The sequence below is a fragment of the Lissotriton helveticus genome, chromosome 3_1, assembly GCF_964261635.1.
Source record: "Lissotriton helveticus chromosome 3_1, aLisHel1.1, whole genome shotgun sequence".
In the NCBI taxonomy this organism is placed as follows: Eukaryota; Metazoa; Chordata; class Amphibia; order Caudata; family Salamandridae; genus Lissotriton; species Lissotriton helveticus.
The window spans coordinates 294,737,827-294,757,883 of NC_136061.1; the positions used below are offsets into that span (position 1 = coordinate 294,737,827).

General features: G+C 43.8%; 1 protein-coding gene across 1 annotated transcript in view; it reads left to right on the forward strand.

The window, feature by feature from the left end:
- The window catches only part of PTRH2 (peptidyl-tRNA hydrolase 2), a 32,568-nt gene extending 13,612 nt beyond the window's left edge, over positions 1-18,956 (forward strand). Inside the window, exon 2 of the mRNA XM_078683580.1 lies at positions 18,336-18,956. Coding sequence (XP_078539706.1) covers positions 18,357-18,875 — 519 coding nt within the window. The 5' untranslated portion in view covers positions 18,336-18,356 and the 3' untranslated portion in view covers positions 18,876-18,956. The remainder of the gene's footprint in view (positions 1-18,335) is intronic.
- The last annotated feature ends 1,101 nt before the right edge of the window (positions 18,957-20,057 follow it).

Consider the following 20,057-nt stretch of genomic DNA (forward strand, 5'->3'; position numbering starts at 1 on the left):
GGTAAGTTACTGGTGGTGCCTGTTTGCACAGGGTGATCACTCCTTGACCACAATGGAGATTCTTCAGTCTTTTAGTTGCAGTAGAATGTCGAAGGTCCAGAGTTTTGTTTCAGAGTTTCAGTTCAGGATGATCTAAAGTCTCTAGACTCAGCTCCTACCTATATACTGATTTGAGGGGCTGGATTACCTGCTAGGTCCCTCCTATGGGTGGGACCAGGGAAGTAGGTGGTTACACCCTTTTCCCTTTGTCCAGTTTCGCGGGCTGGAGTGCCCCAGCAACTGGTTTGAACCGGGCTATGCATGGAGCACCTTGTGTGCCCCAGGCAGTGTCTCATTTCATGCAACCCACCCTGCCCCAATACACAAGAGCCTGTATCGGGAGGTGCCCGCACCTCCCAAGGCAGGAAACCTATTGTCCAGGCCTCCCCTGCCGGAGTTTTGTCCAGCAGCAGAAGGTCAGACTCGTGTCTGTGGCAGCAGCATCCATTTTGTGATGTTGAGGCTCTGTTTAAATTTAACCGGGTAATGTAGTATTCCAAAGTGTATGACACCTTACACGTTTTGATCAAGCCAAACCAAAGTTAGCAATAACCGCGAGGATTATAATGCACTTAAGAGTATATGGTATGGCTATATCACAGAACAGCTATAAGGACATGGTTCCAAAAGCTGCAGACAGGCTCAGCTCATGTTAGAGCACCATCTCACATAAAACCAAGCACTCTGCCTCCAGGATTGTTAAGGCCTGCCATAGGAGTGACTTATAGGTATATATGTGTCTATATATAATGGTAGGTATAGGAATACTATACCTAAGCAAGGGGTGATTACACAACCTTGCTCCAGCTGAGTGATCAGCCAGTTGTGTCAATTTGGATGGCCAGCCAGTGGTGGCATAAGACATGCTGCAGCCCCTGGTAGGCCTTGGATGCACCTATGCCCTGGGTACCTGTGGTACACTATACAGGGCCTCACAAAGGTGACCCAATACCCAATTGGATATGTACCTAAAGTACATGGTATGAATTTAGAGAGAGAAAAGCTGGGCTGTGGGTCTGATTAGCAGGCCCATAGCCACACTAGAGTCGAAAAACCAGTGGATCAGAGCAAAAAGTGGGGGTGAACATAGGAAGCAGACCATACTCTCCTACAGAAGCCTGCAGCGCTCCAGGAATGAGCTCCCATGCAACTGGTAATATATTTGGTTGGTGGAAAGACAAGGTGAACATAGAAGGAAGGGAGAAGAAGGAATATAAAGAAGTCAGGTGACAGGTGAAGTTAGAATTGCCACTTTTTCAGATAAAAATGACAGATATTTGTTGAGTTCTGAAATCATAAATGGGCTTAGAAATGGTATTTTAACACAATTGTGTAAAGTCAAAACTTTGGTATATTTCTTAACTTTAATATATATAGATGTGTGTGTGTGTGTGTGTGTGTGTGTGTATATGTATGTGTGTGTATATATATATATATATATATATATATACACCATCAACACAAATGATACCGCATATCCAGTGGCCCGGCATTTTAGGGAATTCCACAATAATGAAAGTGGACTCCTTAGATACTTTGCCATAGACTGTGTTGGTCCTCTTAGGAGAGGCGGCAATAGAGAGGGTATTTTAAGAGCACTTGAGACTAGATATATCCTTGAAATGGATAGTAAGGCTCCTAATGGTCTCAATTCCACTGAGGATTTTTACACTTGCCTCTAGTTCTCAGACTATCTTCTTCCCTCTCTCCTATTTGCATATTGGCTTCAGTAACTATGTCCCTTATAAGTTTAATTGTAGTTGGCCAGGACAAACACACATGAAAGAAAGAACTTAGTTGTTTGATCCACATCCGTTAAGAAACTGTGTTCCATACCTGGAGGTATAGCTGGTTAAAAATATAAAGCAAAAAACTAACTGAGCTAAAACATTTGTTTTTAATCACTTGTTTAGTAATGCATTCTAATCTTACAACGTAAGAGGGGTTTTGCTTTGCGCTAACCATTGATGTTGAAATGGCATTTCTTGGATTTTACCAATGGGTTCCAAATTTGTCAGGTTTAGCACAAATTGCTAATACAGCAAACAGCGTATTTTGCACATATATCCGAGCAATTGAGATAATGAATTGTACACATTAACTTATTTTTTAAAACAGTAATCATTATTTGCACATTATGTAAATAGTTGTAAATATATGAAATACGTTGGATAGACATATATATATATTTTTCTATTATGACAGTATATTTTTATATGTAAATAATTGTTTAATGTGTCGGATATATATATATTTAAAACATTTATCAATGCAATAGCTGATAAAAAAAGATAAATTTGTAGTCCAACAGGAAACGCATTACGCTGTGTATGGCTTTAAGGACACTCCCCTAGGTTGAAATTGGTTAACCAATCAAATTGTTGTCTTTTGAATGCATTTGCACTTTAAATTTCACGTAACTCTGTCTGTGCGCCATGTGACCAAGGCCTCTGTGTAGGCTGAAACGTTATGCTGCCGTGGCGTGCTAAGAAATAAAGAACTCACTGCATCTGGGTCTTCCGTTTTTCCTTTGGAGTGATGGCTCTGGACTATGGGCGCGTCGTCTTGAGGGTAACGAATATGCAATATATATATATATATATATATATATAATCACACACACACATGCGTGTGTGTGTGTATATATCAGAACAAAATAGTGGCCAAGTGGCAAACTTAGGAGATGAATACCGCATGGAGGGGAGAACTGGAGGCAAGTAGGGAAAAAAACAATGAGAAAATGTAAGAGACTTGTTGAGAGAGTGAGGCAAAGGTGGGAGTAAGAGAGACAGAACTAGCGAGAGAAAGTTAGAGGCTGGGTAAATATGAGAGGCAAGTGGAGCGTATATGTGGATGTAAAAACACGGAACCAGGAAGAGACGGGAAGAGCCTGGTCGAAGGGCAAAGGGCTGTGGCAGTGCTTTAAATAGGCCAGCACCCACAGGTACTGACTACTGGCACTTCTCATTTTTATCACTATAAGTACTGCACTTCTCTACTGTGAGGAGAGTACCGGTACGCATGAATGGTAGGCGGATTGGCTGCAAGTGCTGGTGAGCACTAGGCTGTCAGTTTTGGAACCTATCTGACAGCCAAGGGCCACTGTATTCCTGAGCTGAGCTGCGGCTGAACTATTCAGCGTGGGCTTTTTTGCATGATGTCCCTGTGTTCACCACCACACTGTGTTTGACAGTGGAGGCCCCATTTAGGTCCTGTGTTGTTAATCACATTCACACTATTGTGTGGATTTGTGCAAACACAGGAAGGAGGCAGCAGGCTGACAGCGTCTATTTAAAAAGCCTTGGGAGGTAAGGAGTTTAAAATGGCTTTAATCTCACCCGAGGCTTTGTGTGAGTGTTTGCATATGGCTGTGTGCTTGCCTGCTTGAGTGTGCCTGTTCTTCTGTGAGAGAAAGAGGGAGAGAATCGGAACACTCTCAGGAGATATTTTAATGGGACTGTGTAAAAAGTGTGTGTGTGTTTGTTTGTTTGTTTGTTTGTTTGTTTGTGAGAATTTATAGTATTGTGCCAAACAATAACAAAATGGCTTTAAGAAGCAGCAAATATTACAAAACAAGGAAATGTTAACATGTCATTCTGTTTGGCTTTCATTTTGTCATCTAGACAGTTAATCTGTTTAGATGACCTAAATGCATTTCTCATGTGTTTTGATATGTACTGCAACTGGTACAGAAGTTATGTATTATTATCTTACTGTATCCCCGCCCACTTGCCGCACTTCAAGCTCATTTTAATGAGTACCTGCACTTATTTATTTTCCATTTAAAGCACTGACTATATGTGATCTCTGAAGGCCATTCCACACAGCACTAATCTGCTAAATCGAACGAGTGACGCTTACCTTGTGACAACAGACTTCTCCGTTTTTAAACAGTAATGTGTTTTATTTATAAACAGTAGTATGGGTATTAAAGAGACCATGCTCAAGTAGTTCAGGTCCTCTCTCTCTGATAAATCACAACATATGGTCTCCTTTATTTAATCCTTTTCAGGTCCCAGACTAATCCGTTAATATTTACCCCGCCACCCTCCAATCTGTCTGGGGATACGCAATGTGTTGCCCTAAGAAAACCGAATGTATCGGACACTGAGCTATATATTTCCAGTGAATTCTCAAACAACATCATGACTTTTACCTTGCCCCCCTGAACCCACAGAATACGTAATTGCTTCTGCTTTCCTACTAACAAATGACAGGGGACACACTAATAACTGTTGAAATCAACTTAATGACATGGGTGTCCCACCTAAAATGATCACCTAGCAGAATCATTTTAGCTTTTAATTTGGCAGACTCCACACCTTGCTAGTCCATCCATGAGATGGCCAAAAACACCAGATTGTAAACAAAACATCTTTAAGTTGGCTTCCACATTTTAGTTTTTCACCTTTCTGTGATAGGCAAGATTTAGGCAGGCCCATCGGTAAAACACTGTCTCCTACCAAAGTGGGTCTCCATGAAGTAGCGGGTCTCCTAGTGCATATGCGAAGATTTCAGTAGAGATGAAAGCAGAGGGGCATTACGAGTTTTGGCCAAAGATGTGTAATTGAAGAAGGCACCTCACCGGACATACCAGTTTTTTTAATACATATTACCAACTCAACCCAAGGACATTGGATCTCTCTGTACACGAGCACCAGAGTACAGTATTTGAGGTGAGATTATTATGTTTTATTGTTTGTTTTGATTTTAGGCACAGAATCACTAGAAGTTGAGCCGGAGCTGGGACCCAAATCTGGTTCCCCAGTTCCAAGGTGGGCAGCTCTGACAGTTGCCCACCTGTCCTCCCTTTCCAAAGGTATCCAATAGCCCTTGATTGTCAACATTGCTGCCAATAAATACTTCGAAGAGGACATCACAGAAAGTTAACAAATCTTTTGAAGGTGAAGGGAATGACCAAAACATTTTGATTCTCATTTTAAAACCGCAGGTTTTAAACATGTAGCAACAAAACGTAATGCAAAAAAGAACCAGCAGTTTACTAATTTCTTGCATACGGCTCCATAAGATGTGCTGTGAATGAAAAAACTAATGATTTCACGCCATGGAACCAATGACTGCTACATTTTTTGTTCTGTCGTCAGTTACATGTTAGAACTTTCTGTGTTGTCTTGCTCTTTTAGACATAAATAGCATACTGTGCTTTTGTCTGAGAGGACTTGGATATCTTTCAGGCACTGGCTGGATGTGACGCTTTATCTGCTTATAGGTGGTGTTTGTATTGCAGATGAAAGATAACAGGTTGGTACTATAGTACATTTCTTGGCATTGACTTGGGGCTTTATAGGGTAGTGACAGCTGTTACATGAGCGAAGGTCGTGGTTATGTGTTTGATCACTTGGTCAAAGCTTTAGTGGATTCACTCAGCCTTTTATCTTTCTGTGGTCAATAAAATGAGTACCATTACCACTGATTTGGAGAACAAATATTAAAACTGTCAATAATGCCAAGGGACCTTCATTACGGAGTGGGGTGAACGTGTGCTCTACTAATATGCCTAAAGCCGGTAATGCCTAGTAATAAAAGGCATTAAAAAATCTTGGATCCCCTAGGATATGATGACTCTCCTCCCTCCCCTCAATTGCCTCAGCACAAACAGACCATCAAGTTCACTCACAAACTTGGTGATGCAATGTTTACAGCTAAGAGCAAATCTCAAACGTCTTGCAGGCAGATTATCTAGATATATAAAACGCCTCCAAAAGTTAAGGAAATCCTGCCCTTCGTTTAAAAAGATGGCATAGTTCATAAGTATGTGCAAGACCAAGGTTGTCCACTTGGGCATCGGGGCCCTGCCACCCTGGTCATCTAACTCCTCAAGCCCTTTCTAGCACCAAGTAAGCTCCGGCATGCAATCACGACCCCTTTACTAATGAACACAAATGTAGAGCCAGGTTCCACCCCAGCAATCCTACCTAACTTAAGACCCAGCACAAGCCTTGCAAAGACACTGGAAATCTTAGCCACTCACCACACACACACACACACACACACACACACCCACACCCACACCACTCACCACACAAATTCACCACATTTGGGAACAGGGTGCATCCACTACTGCTCCCAGTCTTGCCTCAGCCCCCCACAGGTGGAATAAAACCACTGTGTGAAGTACAATGAAGGTAATGCCTGCTGCTGTCATTGAAGGGAAGGCCTGCACCCTGATGCTACTTGACCCCTTAGTTTTCACATGTACCTATGTGTGTCTGAGATCCACCTGAATATGCGGAGGAGTTCTAGTGAATATTGCAAAATTGCTGATAGCTCGTCTCATGTCACTAGATACACTAGAACAAGCTTTGCCTTTATATATCCAAAACGTGGGTCTTGTTACTGGGTTATCTTCTGAGAACCCTCCCTGCTGACGATGCTGTATAAGTTATCCTTGCTCCTCATTGGGAATGTCCCAGCCCACACTATTGCAACAATATTTAGAGGCTTTTTTCAGAATTGCTGAGCACAGAATCACATGACCTGCATTGTCTTCAGTCCATAGCTCGCAATCCCCATCGCCCCTTTTTTGTGTGGGGAAAACACCCACACTGTCTCTTTGTAAAGAAAGATCATGGTTTAGGTTTTTCAACACTATGCACAAGGCACTCTGTAGCAATACCCTGAGTACCACAGACTTCCTTTGACAATAAACCTGCCAGCAGGAGGTGTACATCAGTGATAAGCACACACCCTACTCCTGAGTAGGCAGCTCAAGTGTAAAAGTTGTATTGGTAAATGGCTGCACCCACTGGTGTAGCGCCAGAATATCGCCCTTTAGGAATTAATTATAGGAAGTAAACACCCATTACGATGATATTTTTGTAAACTATTTAGGACAATGATATTTATGTCAAACAATATTTCTATAAGCAAAATTTAGGAATTTGGCAAGGGCTAACCTTGTGAGCTTTCATTATCCTACAGCTATTCTGTTTCTCCAGTACCTTGCTGAACCACAATACCAAGATTTTATCGACCACTGTTAAGCCTCCCTTCTTTCTTTCCTTGTTTTGCTTTCAAATGGCAGCAAAACAATAAGGGCCTTATTTATAGGCTTTTACCATAGAGCAGCGCCGCAGGCCTCCCTACTGCACTGCCCTAGGGCAAAAGCAAGGGAAGAAATGTGCTGTATCTATATAATATGGCACATTCCTGTCCTTTTCCCCTGCGCCGGCACACAATGGGCTGCTGCGTGCCAACACAGGCACCTTTGCACCATGGTCAAAGGGTGCCTGCTTTGCGGGGATGAATGATTTTGTGCAGGAAGAGACCCTTCCTGCACAAAATTAATCTATTCAGGCACTTTCCTTTGTCAATGTGCACTGCAAATGCAGCACACATAGAAAAATTAAAGCACAAGGAGACATTTTTTCATTTCTCTTTGTTGCGCCTCCCTAGTGACGTTAGCCATCCCAAATTTACGATGCCTCGTAAATCTGAGAATGTGTCAGGTTCCATAGGTGTTGCGTGGGAACACCCACAGCAACACCCATGGAACGCTCCTTTCACACAGTTTTCTGCGTGAAAGGGGCACATATTTATAATGCCATGAAAAGCCACGTAAAGTCTTTACGTGGCCTTATAAATAAGCGGTGGCACATTGTGCCACCGGAACGCAAAAAAAGTTCCAGGGGCACAGAAGTACCGATAAGCCGATTTCCAGCACAGGACTGGGAAGGGCCTGCTATAGGGGACTGGATAGTGTTCATTCTTCTATGTTTTTGTACTCCTTTTGCAAGGATAATTTTGAGCCTTATTTGTCTCTGGGTGTTTCAGCATTATTTACTGGGTTGGTGTGAAAAAAAAAGACTGTACTCCTCATCCACACTAGATGGCATGCTACATCACAGTGGGTCTCCTTCTCCAATACCTGAATAGTGATGGTTGGGCTCCACCATTCAGGTGCAGTCATACAGCTATATAACCACCTACAATAATGTGTGGGGATTTTAAGTGTTTCCTTAATTACTAATAAGAATGTGGTCCACTGCAATGGTTAGTTTGTGCGATTTCAAGCATCATTGCAATGGTGGTACTTTTGCTGATTTTTGCTTTTCATTTTTAACCACTATTAACCTGTGTAGGCCTAGTTTTTTGCTATGAAGGGTACTTCTTTATTGGGGTGATACCATATGTTGTCAGCATGCATCTTCACAGGGTTTACGATTCAGTTCTTTTGTAAGGTTTTTAGGATTATGATTTTATAACTGCATCTCTTTTGGGCATATAATTGTTATCTTCCAAATGATCATTTTTGCACGGATTATATGGTACCTAATCTAAAAGTATGTTGGTGCTGATTAATATTGTGGTATTTCCCAGTCTTAAAAACAAAAACCCAACACTTATCCATCCTTTCCATCTAGCTATTGCCTTTTAAAAAATATTAGCAAGATTGATCTTCAACCACCACTCGCTACATTTATCCTCTTCAACCTGCTCGACCCACCTACAACCAGACGTTTGTACCATCCATTCCCTGGAAACCCCTCTGTCACATGTAGCTAATTTCAGCACTACTAATAGCCACAATTCTGTTCAACTGCCATATTTCTGGACATTCCTGATGGCTTCAACATTATCTCCCTTTAATACTACTCTCCTCCCTTCAATCACTTTAATTCCTGGCGTAATGCACATCTGGTTTACCTCCAACTGCTCTTTTTCAGTCACCCAGGGCTCAATATATCTCTGTCCACTTCTCTCCTAGAGAGCGTCTCACAAGCTTCAGTCTTTGGACATCTTCATTGCTCTTCATGCACCATCATACCCCACCTCAATAGTTATCTAATTTTCTCCTTTGGCTTTTCATCTCACCCATATGCTGATGACACCCTGATTTCTTTTCCAAATTTCAGGCTGTTGCCAGAAGTCACTTGGATGATTATGAGGAGGAGACCAAAGCACATTTTATAGGTTCAAAAGGAGGTACAATTTAAAAAAAATAATGTTGCATTGGATTCAAAGAAGCTAGTCTGCCTAATAGAGCAGCCCAACATCATATAGCAACAAATAATTTGGACTGTCTAGAAGGTTATATGCCCCACATGCAGAAGTAGTGGCAAATACCCTAAGCCCTGAATAGTGTAATGATGGCAATTGTAAGAGACCGGGATACCTCTGCTACGTCTCTCTGCCCTGGTAATGACACCACCTGCACTTTAACTCACAGACTTATGATATAAACTTAAGTGGACTCACCCTGGTATGACAGCTAGCATGATATGGTGGAGAGGTTGGAACAAAAATGGTTGGAGTATTAAGTATTTTTTGACAAGAAGGTGGTAAAATCCTTTCACCATCTCAAGGGGAGACATTTTGAGAAAAGAGCTTTCCGATCATACCTACAGCTAAGGGGATGTTTAAGGAAGTCGAAGCTTTTGTCAAAGGGGGCAGAGATGACACACACTACAGGAAAAGCATAATCCTGGTGGTTTTGGATCTACCGGTGTGGAATGAAAAATTTCCTAGCTTTCGTAATGGAAAGTTTCAATTCTATTAAGGACATGGAGGCAAGGATTAGGCATTATCTTCTTTATTTGATCAGCAGCCTTTTAATAACATATAAACAACTCAAGGACTACACATCTCATGAGTCCTTGGTAACACATCAACTTCATGAACAACCAGCAACTGTCCAATCAGGCGGCTCCTGCTTCCTTATCTGGGAATGACCCTCGCTGAAGCCCCTCTTTCTTCCTGCGACAAGTCCAACAGTGGAAGTTCAACCCTCGTGTTTTGAAGACTCAACCTAGGAACAGAGAAAAAGGAGCCATAAACACTGCTTGCCGCAAAAGGGCCACAACGGGGCATCTCTAAAGCATTCTAGTCTCTAAACAACTGTATAGATAAAAGAGTGCAAGACAGGGAGAAAATCATTAGTTGTACCTCCATGTAGAATCCATCAATACGGGGGGGACATGAGTTATCACGGGAGGGCTAATCCTCGCCTCTGTGTCCTTAACAGAATTGAAACTTTCTGTTTCGGAAGCTAGGACACTTTTCATTTTATGGCAGGACCCAGAGGCGAACATTAGTCTAGTTTAAAGCGTATCCACTACTATCGTCCCTATGGCAGAGACTGGCTTAAAGTAAAACCACTTAAAGATTGAGCCTGAAGACCAGTGATCCGCATTTAGGATATCCTCCAAGCAGGCTCCCAGAGTGAAAGCCTTCAAAGCCATTGCACCTCTTGCTGAGTGCGCTCCAAAAACCGTCGTATCAATGCCTGCTTCCAGCATCACCCATCGGACCCATCTTGTGATTGTTGTGGATGAGACTGCCCTGAAGGGATTCCACAGTGCGATCAGCAGCTGCCGCTCCCCGTGAGGTCGCAAATCTGTTGTCATGGCCTCATAGGCTTTGATAGAGCAAACAACACAGACCTTGGGATCTTCTGGAAACACTGGATATGAGATAACTTGAAACTGGCACTTGGTGCGTCGGGTAACAAAGAAGGTGACTCCATCCGGGGTAAACGAACGCCCTGAATTATCTAGGGCCATGACATCTGAGACACGTCTGCAGGATACTACGCATATTAACATGGATAATTTAGAGGAGAGCTGCTTTTGTGACAAATACTTGTTGCTCGGCCATTCATAAAACAAGTGCAAGACTGTAACGTCCCAGAGGATGGAGTATCTCTGTTCTGGGGGAAGAGATAAGCAAATGCTCGCAGCAGTTTCCTAACTAATGGATGTTCTCCCACCAGTAGGTTTGCTACTGATGTATGCCCTGCTGAGCTCGCGGACCGGAAGGTATTGACTGTTCTATACACTAGACCCTCTGAGGCCGGTGAGGCTAGAAAATTCAAGACTTGGACAATGACTGCCCCATGGGATAAAGACTCCGTGGGAGGCACCAACCCATCCAACGTGACCAAGCCGACTGGTACAGCTTAAACGTTCTGTCCGACCACGCACGGGAGAGTAAGTCTGCAGCGCTTCTCAAAAGGCTCTGGATTTGCCATTGTGACCAGTAATCCTCCACACCATAAGCGGGAGTGAGTCATTTGCTACCAGAGGGTGAAGGTTGTAAGTTGGATCGCTCAGGAGATGAGATGACTGGAGTAGACGGATTGAAGAAGGCCAGGAAAGTTCCATCAGAACTTGAAAACGGGGTGATCACCACCAAGTCCACCTCCTGTCGTCATACCTACGTCGTCCACTTCATTATCATCGCAAAGGGTGGAAACGCGTAGCTGCGCTCCACTGCCCAATTCTGCAGGAAGGCATCTGTTGCCACCGCCCCATGGATCTGGTCTCCAGCTAAAATACCACGGCAGTTGATGATCGTGGTGAGAAGCGAACAGGTTGATCATGAAAGGGCCCCAGAGATCCTGGAGGCCTGGAACATCGGGAGAAACAATTTCCAAGGCTCGAACTGTGTGGATTGGGCCTTGTCCAATGAGTTGCATGTATAAACAAACTTACTAAGTTCTTTTGCAAATGGGTTGCCGAAGAGACCCCCTTGGGCTACCGGCCAACTTCCGCTGTAGCTAATTCTCCTAGCTCGGGATCCAGTTTGATTAGCAACGATCTGCGCCTTTCTGTGGAAATGGTGCAGTTGGCATTGCCAAGGAAAATAATTTCTCTCTGAGCCCAACTGGAGAGGACATCTGGGGGGGATGAGAGCGCCGGATGCCTTGGCATCCTTCGCCATATTAAAAATCTTCACTAAAGGGCTTGTGACATCTAGGAGCTTATCTTGGCAAGCCCGCCAAAAAGGTCAATTCCTTTATCCGGGTCCTTCATGTACTTAGTTAGGAAGGTTGCCATCCGAGCATCGATCTCAGGATGATCGTTACTTTACCCTCTAATGAAGGACGGGGGCTCTCTGTCCTACGGCGGGAACGGACCTCCTGGTCCAATGGCTTCCGCAACCTCTCTCACGCATACTTAGCCACTTTCTCACAGGGCACCCATTCCGAGGAACGAGGATGAGGAAGCTCTTCAGGATCTAGGATATCTTATTGGGGATCCCTGGAAGGATCTCGCATTCTCCCTGAGGCGGAAGCCGGGGAGCTAGGCCTGTTTTTAAAAACTTATTTGCTGCTATTGCTACTCTTTGCACATTATTTACTCTGTTTTAACTGTATTCAGCTACTTACCCACGTTCTGTTCTGAGCCTGCTGAACCTTCACCTGCCAACACTCCCCGCAGCCGATTAGGCGCTTCGCGTGACGTTGAGGGGTTAAGCCGCCATCTTGCCTGAGGTGCCGGGTTGCGGACTAGTTGATCCGACCGACCCGCCCGCCCTCTCCTGCATTTAAGCTCGTCATTTCCTGGAGCTCCCTGATTAGCAACTCGCATTCTCCATGAGGCGGAAGCCGGGGAGCTAGGCCTGTTTTTAAAAACGTATTTGCTGCTATTGCTACTCTTTGCACATTATTTACTCTGTTTTAACTGTATTCAGCTACTTACCCACGTTCTGTTCTGAGCCTGCTGAGCCTGCACCTGCCAACACTCCCCGCAGCCGATTAGGCGCTTCGCGGAACGTTGAGGGGTTAAGCCGCCATCTTGCCTGAGGCTCCGGGTTGCGGACTAGTTGATCCGACCTGCCCACCCTCTTCCTGTATAAATGCCAGTCTCTTCCCGTCCACGCAACGGGCGCGCCGAAGGCACACCAAAGGCGTGCCCGTCTGCGCCCATATGGGCCCAGGGGCCATGCCTCCTGGTCCGAACTCGGTATTGAGACTGTTCTACAATTTTGATCAACTGAGAGCGCTCAGGCCTCCTACTACCAAGAACTGTACCACTTTTGACATGTTCGGCCAACTTCCCCAGTCCTGCTCACACTGTCCACTCTCGTTGGAAGCCCCACAGATGTGTCGCAGCTGTACACCTCGGACCTCTATTTCTCACACTATTCCATTTAAGTTTCTAAGCGTGAACTGTCGCTCCTTACCTAAGCATAGACGTGAATTATTCGATCTTTTATCTGAGGAGTCACCTGATGCCCTTTTCCTTACTGAATCTTGGCTTCACGATGGCTCCGGACCTAATATTGCTGAGGCATTACCCTGTAACTACGCCATTGTTAGGCGCGACAGAGTCGCTAAGATAGGGGGCGGTATTGCAATTATATTTAAGGACCTATACCAATGTCAATTTGATCCTATCACTCTAACTAATTGCGAAGCCGCATGTTTCAAACTTGCCCTTCATCCTAAAGTAACGCTCACGGGTCTCCTAGTATACCGCCCTCCAGGCCCTGCCAATACATGGGCCCCCCAATTTTCCGACTTTATCACCTCCATCCTCACTAACTCCAGCAACTTTCTTGTAGTGGGGGATTTTAACTGGCACTTAGAGGACCTAAAAAATAGTATTAGCAGAACTTTGGTCGCCGATTTTGAGGCCATGGATATTATTTTACACAATCATTGTCCTACACATAAAGGTGGCCACTTTTTGGATCCCATTTTTTCCAATGTGCCACATCTATATTGTCCCCCTGCCTCGCCTGTTTACTGGTCTGACCACTATCTTGTCAGATTCACTTTCTCGATCATGGGCGTATCATCTCATCTCAGAAGCACTCTTGTCACAAGCAGGAGAGATTGGAAAAAATTGGACATCACTTCTTTAAATAATGCTCTTACTACCCACCTCCCTATCGAACTGCTTACATCGTCTGACATGGAGACGGCAGCTGTGACAACTAACTCCTGGCTTCGGGATGCCATTGATATTTGTCTTCCTTCCTCTTGGAAGAAGGAGGCACCTCATAACGCACCGGCCCCTTGGTATAATGATGCGTTAAAAATGGATAAATCCCAGTGTAAAAAACTTGAACGCATCTGGAGGAAAGATTACTCCCTCACAGCAGCCATTACCTATAAAAACGCTTTAAAGAGCTATCATAAAGCCTGTGTCCTGACCAGGGCCAACTACGTCACTAAAACCATAACTGACGCAATCAATAAATCAAAAGTATTATTTGGCCTGGTCACAAATCTCGCCGGATCCCTTACCACAGCTAAGCTTCCCCCTTTGTCAAACAATAAGTGCGACGAAATTGCGCAGTTCTTTGTCACTAAAATTGATAAAATCTATCGGGACATTGCTGCTCAAAGTGATAATATTACCCTGCCAACTTCCCCCGATAACTTTGAGGGTACCTTTGATTCCTCTGCCTCTATCTCAGGTCAGTTGCACGTTTGGCCTGACCTGGATCCCGTTGTACTTCACGAGATCCTGTGCAAAGTTAAGTCTGGTTCCCCCATCGATCCCCTGCCCATCCCAATACTTCGGTCGCTTGATCCTCCACATTTTTCTGTTATTTGTACTAGTCTTAATCTATCCTTGAAGACTGCTATTGTTCCTGCCAGCTGGAAGCATGCTATGGTTATGCCATTGCTGAAAAAGCCCACTGCAGACCCTAAGGTGCTCTCCAATTTCCGTCCCATCTCTTTGTTACCAGCTTTTTCCAAAGTGTTGGAAAGACATATCCATCACCATTTGTCTCAGTTTACTATCACTAACAACCTTCTACATCCCTCCCAGTCAGGTTTCCGCCCTGGTTTCTCCACAGAAACCACGCTTCTCGGCGTCACGGAAAATCTCCGGTCCCTACTAGACAGGGGCGAGACCGCCGCACTGGCCGCACTGATACTACTTGATCTCAGTGCGGCGTTCGACACTGTCTCACATAAAATCCTTCTTAAATCCCTGGCCGCTATGGGCATTGGAGGCCTTGCCCTTGATTGGCTGGCCTCGTTCCTGACTGACCGCACCTTTCAAATCTTCTCCCACTCGGCTTCTTCAAAAACCTTTTCTTCACCTCATGGTGTCCCTCAGGGTTCTATTCTAAGTCCCCTTCTTTTTAATCTCTGTCACCCCCTGGCCCAAATTGCTGACAGTCGGTTTAACCTTATTTACCTATGCAGATGATTCGCAGGTGGTCTTCTCCCTCTCACAATCTGACCAGGCCTCCACCTCCCTCCTTCAGTTTGGACTTGGGGAAGTTGCCAAATGGATGAACTCTAACTTCCTCAAACTGAATGGAGGGAAGATGGAAGTTCTGGTCCTTGGGCAAAAACAAGATCTCTGGACCTCTAGGCACTGGCCTTCCGACTTAGGCCCGCTCCCATCCCCTACCGAGCAGGTGCGTAACGTGGGTGTGACCATAGACAATGGTCTGTCAATGCAAAGTCAGGCCAACAAAGTCTCTTCGACCTGTATTACCATCTTACGTTGGCTGAGGAAGATACTTTGGATGCTACCAACCGACACTAGGAGGTCTGTGGTGAACGCCTTGGTTACCTCCCGATTGGACTACGGCAACCTACTCTACCTGGAGGTGACCAAGGCGGTCACTAGACGCCTCCAGCTAGTGCAGAACGCTGCGGCACGCCTGCTCAGCGGCTGCAGTAATACTGATCATATAACAGGACTCCTTCGTGACCTGCACTGGCTGAGGGTGGAGAGCCGAGTGAAATTTAAGGCACTCAGTTACATGCATAAAGTCAGGTCGAGACACGGCCCCAGCTATCTGCAATCCCTTGTCAATGTTTATCTGCCTTCTCGTTCCCTTCGCTCCTCTTCTCAAATGCTGTTTACTGTGCCCAAGTTTAGACTGTCCAGAATGGGCGGCAGGTCGTTTGCCTACTTGGGGCCCAAGTTATGGAACGCTCTTCCTTTGGATATTCGCTCGGAAGTCTGTTATGCCCGTTTCCGTTAAGCCGTCAAGACCTGGCTTTTCAACCAGTAACTGCGTTTCCTTGTGCCATTGCTTGTTGCTATTTTCTAGCGCCGGGAAACCCTTTGGGTAGCTGTCGCGCTTTACAAGCTCAATAAATAAAATAAATAAATCTGTTGTTTTGCGATTCTCCGGTAGCGGAGACTTGGAGGGGTGCCAGGATCCAAATCGCCATCGGAACCTGCAGGGGAATCATCAGAGGGTTGGGCAGGGAACGCCGAACACTGATCCCCTGGTGGCGGAAGCTCTTGGGGGCTTCCGTCAGAGGGGCAGGGGTCTTGATGCCCAAGAACACCTGCTTTAGCCTGTCTGTCCAGGTCCACGCCCTCTTGGTGGGGGCGTTTGAAGGGATTCACCTTGGGGGGCAGGGTGGGGGAGTGGCAGTCTGCTCTGAAGGTTTGGAGGCTGAGGGCCCGGAAGGTCTTCCCTCGGGGCGAGGGGTTGCAGGCATCACTGAGCCTAATCTGTGTAATTATTCTTTCAGTTGGTGACCATGGGGCCTACACATACAAATCATTAACCTTTGATTTACAGCTGTGACACTGGAAAAATATTATTGCTCCACACTAGAATAAGTTTTTTGTTCTCTCAAAATTTATTTTCATAGAATTTTTTTTATATTTAATAAAACCATGTTCAAAATTGCATTCAATATACACTTGGGTGCTCTGGTACAATATTGCACAAACTGTCTAACAATTCCGTATTACGGTATCTACCTCAGTCACTCATTAATACTGTAAAATCATATAATTTCAAAATCACAAATTAAATAATGAACAAATACATTTCATATACATTTAAAAAGTCCCATTGTCGACGCGTTTCTGTGCTTTGGTTACAATTATAGCACCTTCCTCAGGACGGACAGAGTTAAAAACCAATTTAGTTCTTCTTTCTAAAAAAAAGAATGCATACAATTAATACATTGTCCCTATGGAGAGTTACTTCTAGTTGTGGGCGTTTTTAGTTGTGTCACTATTTCGAGATTTTTACAAGAAATATCCTTACTTGTATTGGTAGGGTTGACGTCCTTCTATGAATTATCAGGACGACTGTATCATCACTAGTAAACTTTGTGATAAAAGCCACTTCAATTATGGCCAGAGAAGTATAGAGTTCTTGCATCTGAGATGTGGCCATTAGGCACTACCACTCTTCCAGGCAGTGTGGTATGGGCATTTTGTGGAAGATCATTGTATTTACCAAGCACCTGCTTTGTTCTCCCTCAACCTGCTTTCCTCTTCCCTTCCTCCTATATGTGGTGTAGGGCTACATTAAGCAACCTTAAGCTATTACTTTGTCACTGGCTGTCATTAAGGCAGGTTTTCCATCCCCTGTGTATGACAGTATTTTACATGTAAATGTGTTCCACTTCAATAGGAGTTGCTGGTTTTGTATATTCGTACAAAGTTGCTTTATCACAGTGTTATCTGATTGCTCGATATTGCTTTACAAAGTTTAGTGTTATGGGGGAGAGGGTTCTAGAGATAAAAACTCTTTTTGACTACAGAAAGTTTTATATTACATTGTATTTACTACCCTTGACGAGGCATGAAAGTGTTTTAAGCCCAAAGTTAGTTAATTCAATGGTTATTTATAATTATTGTAGATTTGTTAGCTATTGGGTTAGTGTTGCGCCCTAAGGGAACTGAATACTTTCTTCCATTTTCAAGTGGTGATGTTTTAAGGTAAAAAGGATTAGTTGTGACTATTGGAGTCGATTCAACTGGAAGAAGGGATGATTAAATAGAATTGCAGAGGCTAGATATTGTGCGATAGCAAGAATCGATTAGAATAGAACGAGAAAATGTAGTTTATGGGAGCGGGAGGAGGAAATTGGTAATAAGGTTTTGGCATTGCAGGAACGTTTATTCAGATGGAGAATGTAGGATATGTGTGGAGGGATATGGTTATTTTTCTTCAGTTTAGTAGCAAGTTTGGTGTCAAATGGTAGAGTAAAATCAGAGGCACTAGGGCATGCAGAAAGTAGAGTGTAAGAAGGTTTATCACTGAAACAGAAAGGAAAGAGAGACAATCCCTAGCTATAAGTCAGGTTATTTTCAAGCTTCTTAAAAAATGTTTAAGGTAGGAAGCAATCTGAAGTAGAAAGACTAATAGTTACCTGTAGGCAGGGGATCTAAATTGTTCAGTCTTAGGTTGTTTTGTTTGGCAGTTGATTGCGTTGATACGTACAGTTCTTTTTTACATAGATATTGAACATTATTGAAATTGTTTGATTTGTACTTTTTTTAATATTAAGTACTCGGTTATGTGGTATGTTCATATGGTGGGTTGTTACGTTTTCTGTAAAGATCCTGAGGAGCAAAAAAATTATTATGGTGTGCGTTGATCATACTGTTATTGTGTTTGGATGAAAAAATATGTCTGAAGTAATGTGATTTCCCCTGACATTAAGTGATATATGGGTTTGTTAAGCAGTTATCCTTTTACAAAAATAGGGCGTGTCCTCAGTTTTTCACTTTCACATTAGGACCAGTCAAGTGGAAAATTCTTGTGAGACGCACATTCACATTGTATGTTTAATTTTGTGCTTTTTTCCCCCCCCTCAGATAACTCACAAACCAATTACAATGGATTATTTGTATAATCCCGGAACACTGTCTGTTGTTGCTGGTGTGACTTGTGGACTGTGCTTGGGCTGGAGTCTTCGTGGACGTTTCAGCATTTTCTCAAGAAATAAGAGACCTCTCAGTAACAACATTCAAGCAGATGAACCATGTGTCATGGGAGAAACTGGGGATTTCAAAATGGTTCTGGTGGTCCGTAATGACCTGAAAATGGGAAAGGGAAAAGTGGCTGCCCAATGTGCCCATGCCGCAGTTTCTGCCTACAAGCAAGTCATGAAAAGAAATCCAGAGCTCTTGAAGCAGTGGGAGTATTGTGGGCAACCCAAGGTTGTGGTTAAGGCACCAGACGAGGAGGTACTAGTTCAGCTACTCTGTCATGCCAAAGAAGTGGGATTACCTGTGAGCTTAATCCAGGATGCTGGGCGTACTCAAATAGCACCTGGATCTCGAACTGTTTTAGGTGTTGGCCCTGGACCTGCAGCTCTGGTTGATCAAGTGACTGGGCATTTAAAGTTGTTCTGATCCTTTAGGAAGTTCTATCAAATAGGTACAAACTATAAAATGGTGTATATGAATTACAAATAAAATCTAACTACATTTCTACATCTGCTCTACCTGAATTTGAAGCAGTTTTGAGAGAGATCTCTTGCTTATACATTTACCATTTATTTTTATAACTTCTATGTTTTGCTACGTAACTGTACTTTTGTCTTCTTTAATTAATATGGATTTGAGTTGGATTTCTGTGCTCACGAGGCAGAGATTCATTTCGGTATTTTAGAAACTCTGCCTCTGTCAATTCTGAACTGTGTTCATGCCTCCTGGATTTAAAGCAATCTGTCTAAGCCTAACCCCAATATTGGACATGTTAATTTTCAGAGCTACATCTGCGCAGTAGTTGACAGAACTTTGGCCACACTAGCTTTGACCTATCTCACTATATTCCTTCAATCTAGATCCTTTGTATTGTGTTGGATAAGGAATCTTAATTTGATCCAACAAACTCCAGTACTGTTATTGAAATGCGTAACTTGAGGAAATTAATCATCTTTTTAAAAAACAACCCTTACCCTCACCAGGCTAGACTCCAATTGTGCCCACGGCAAAGCCTTGCCATGATATTGGGCTCCTCCACTGACCTGCTTCAAAGGTCTGATTCAACCTCTATAGGCTTATCATTCACTCCTACCTCAAAAAAAAAATCTCCCTTAGCCTGGAAAAACTTAATTTCTTCTTTACTACAGTTTTGCTTTATTAACAGCAGCTGTCAAGTCTTGATAAACGGTTGTACAAATGCAGATTAAAAGTTGCGCTGCAAAAATGTCAGTAGAAATATATTGTACAGGAGTATAATGGCATGTTATTACAACCATCTCTAACTTAACTAGGAACAAAGTATGTGAGCCTAGGAACTCCATTCCACCTATGACACATTGTAGAGATGCCCAAAGTTCTCAGCCGGGGGAGGGGCGGGGGTGAAGGCATGGGGCCGTCCTCTTCGACAACGTCATGCTGCCCAGGCAAGGTGATGGAGCGGTGCTCCCAATATGGTTTTACCCTACACATGTGGGGAGGTGGCAGGGGGGCCTTTACCTACTTAAGGGAGGTGCTACTATTACGAGGAGATGCGGTGGTGTGGAAGTCGGAGCCCTCCTCGCTGTCAGGGGACCACTGGAGAGTGCACAGTAACTCGTCCTAGTTTTT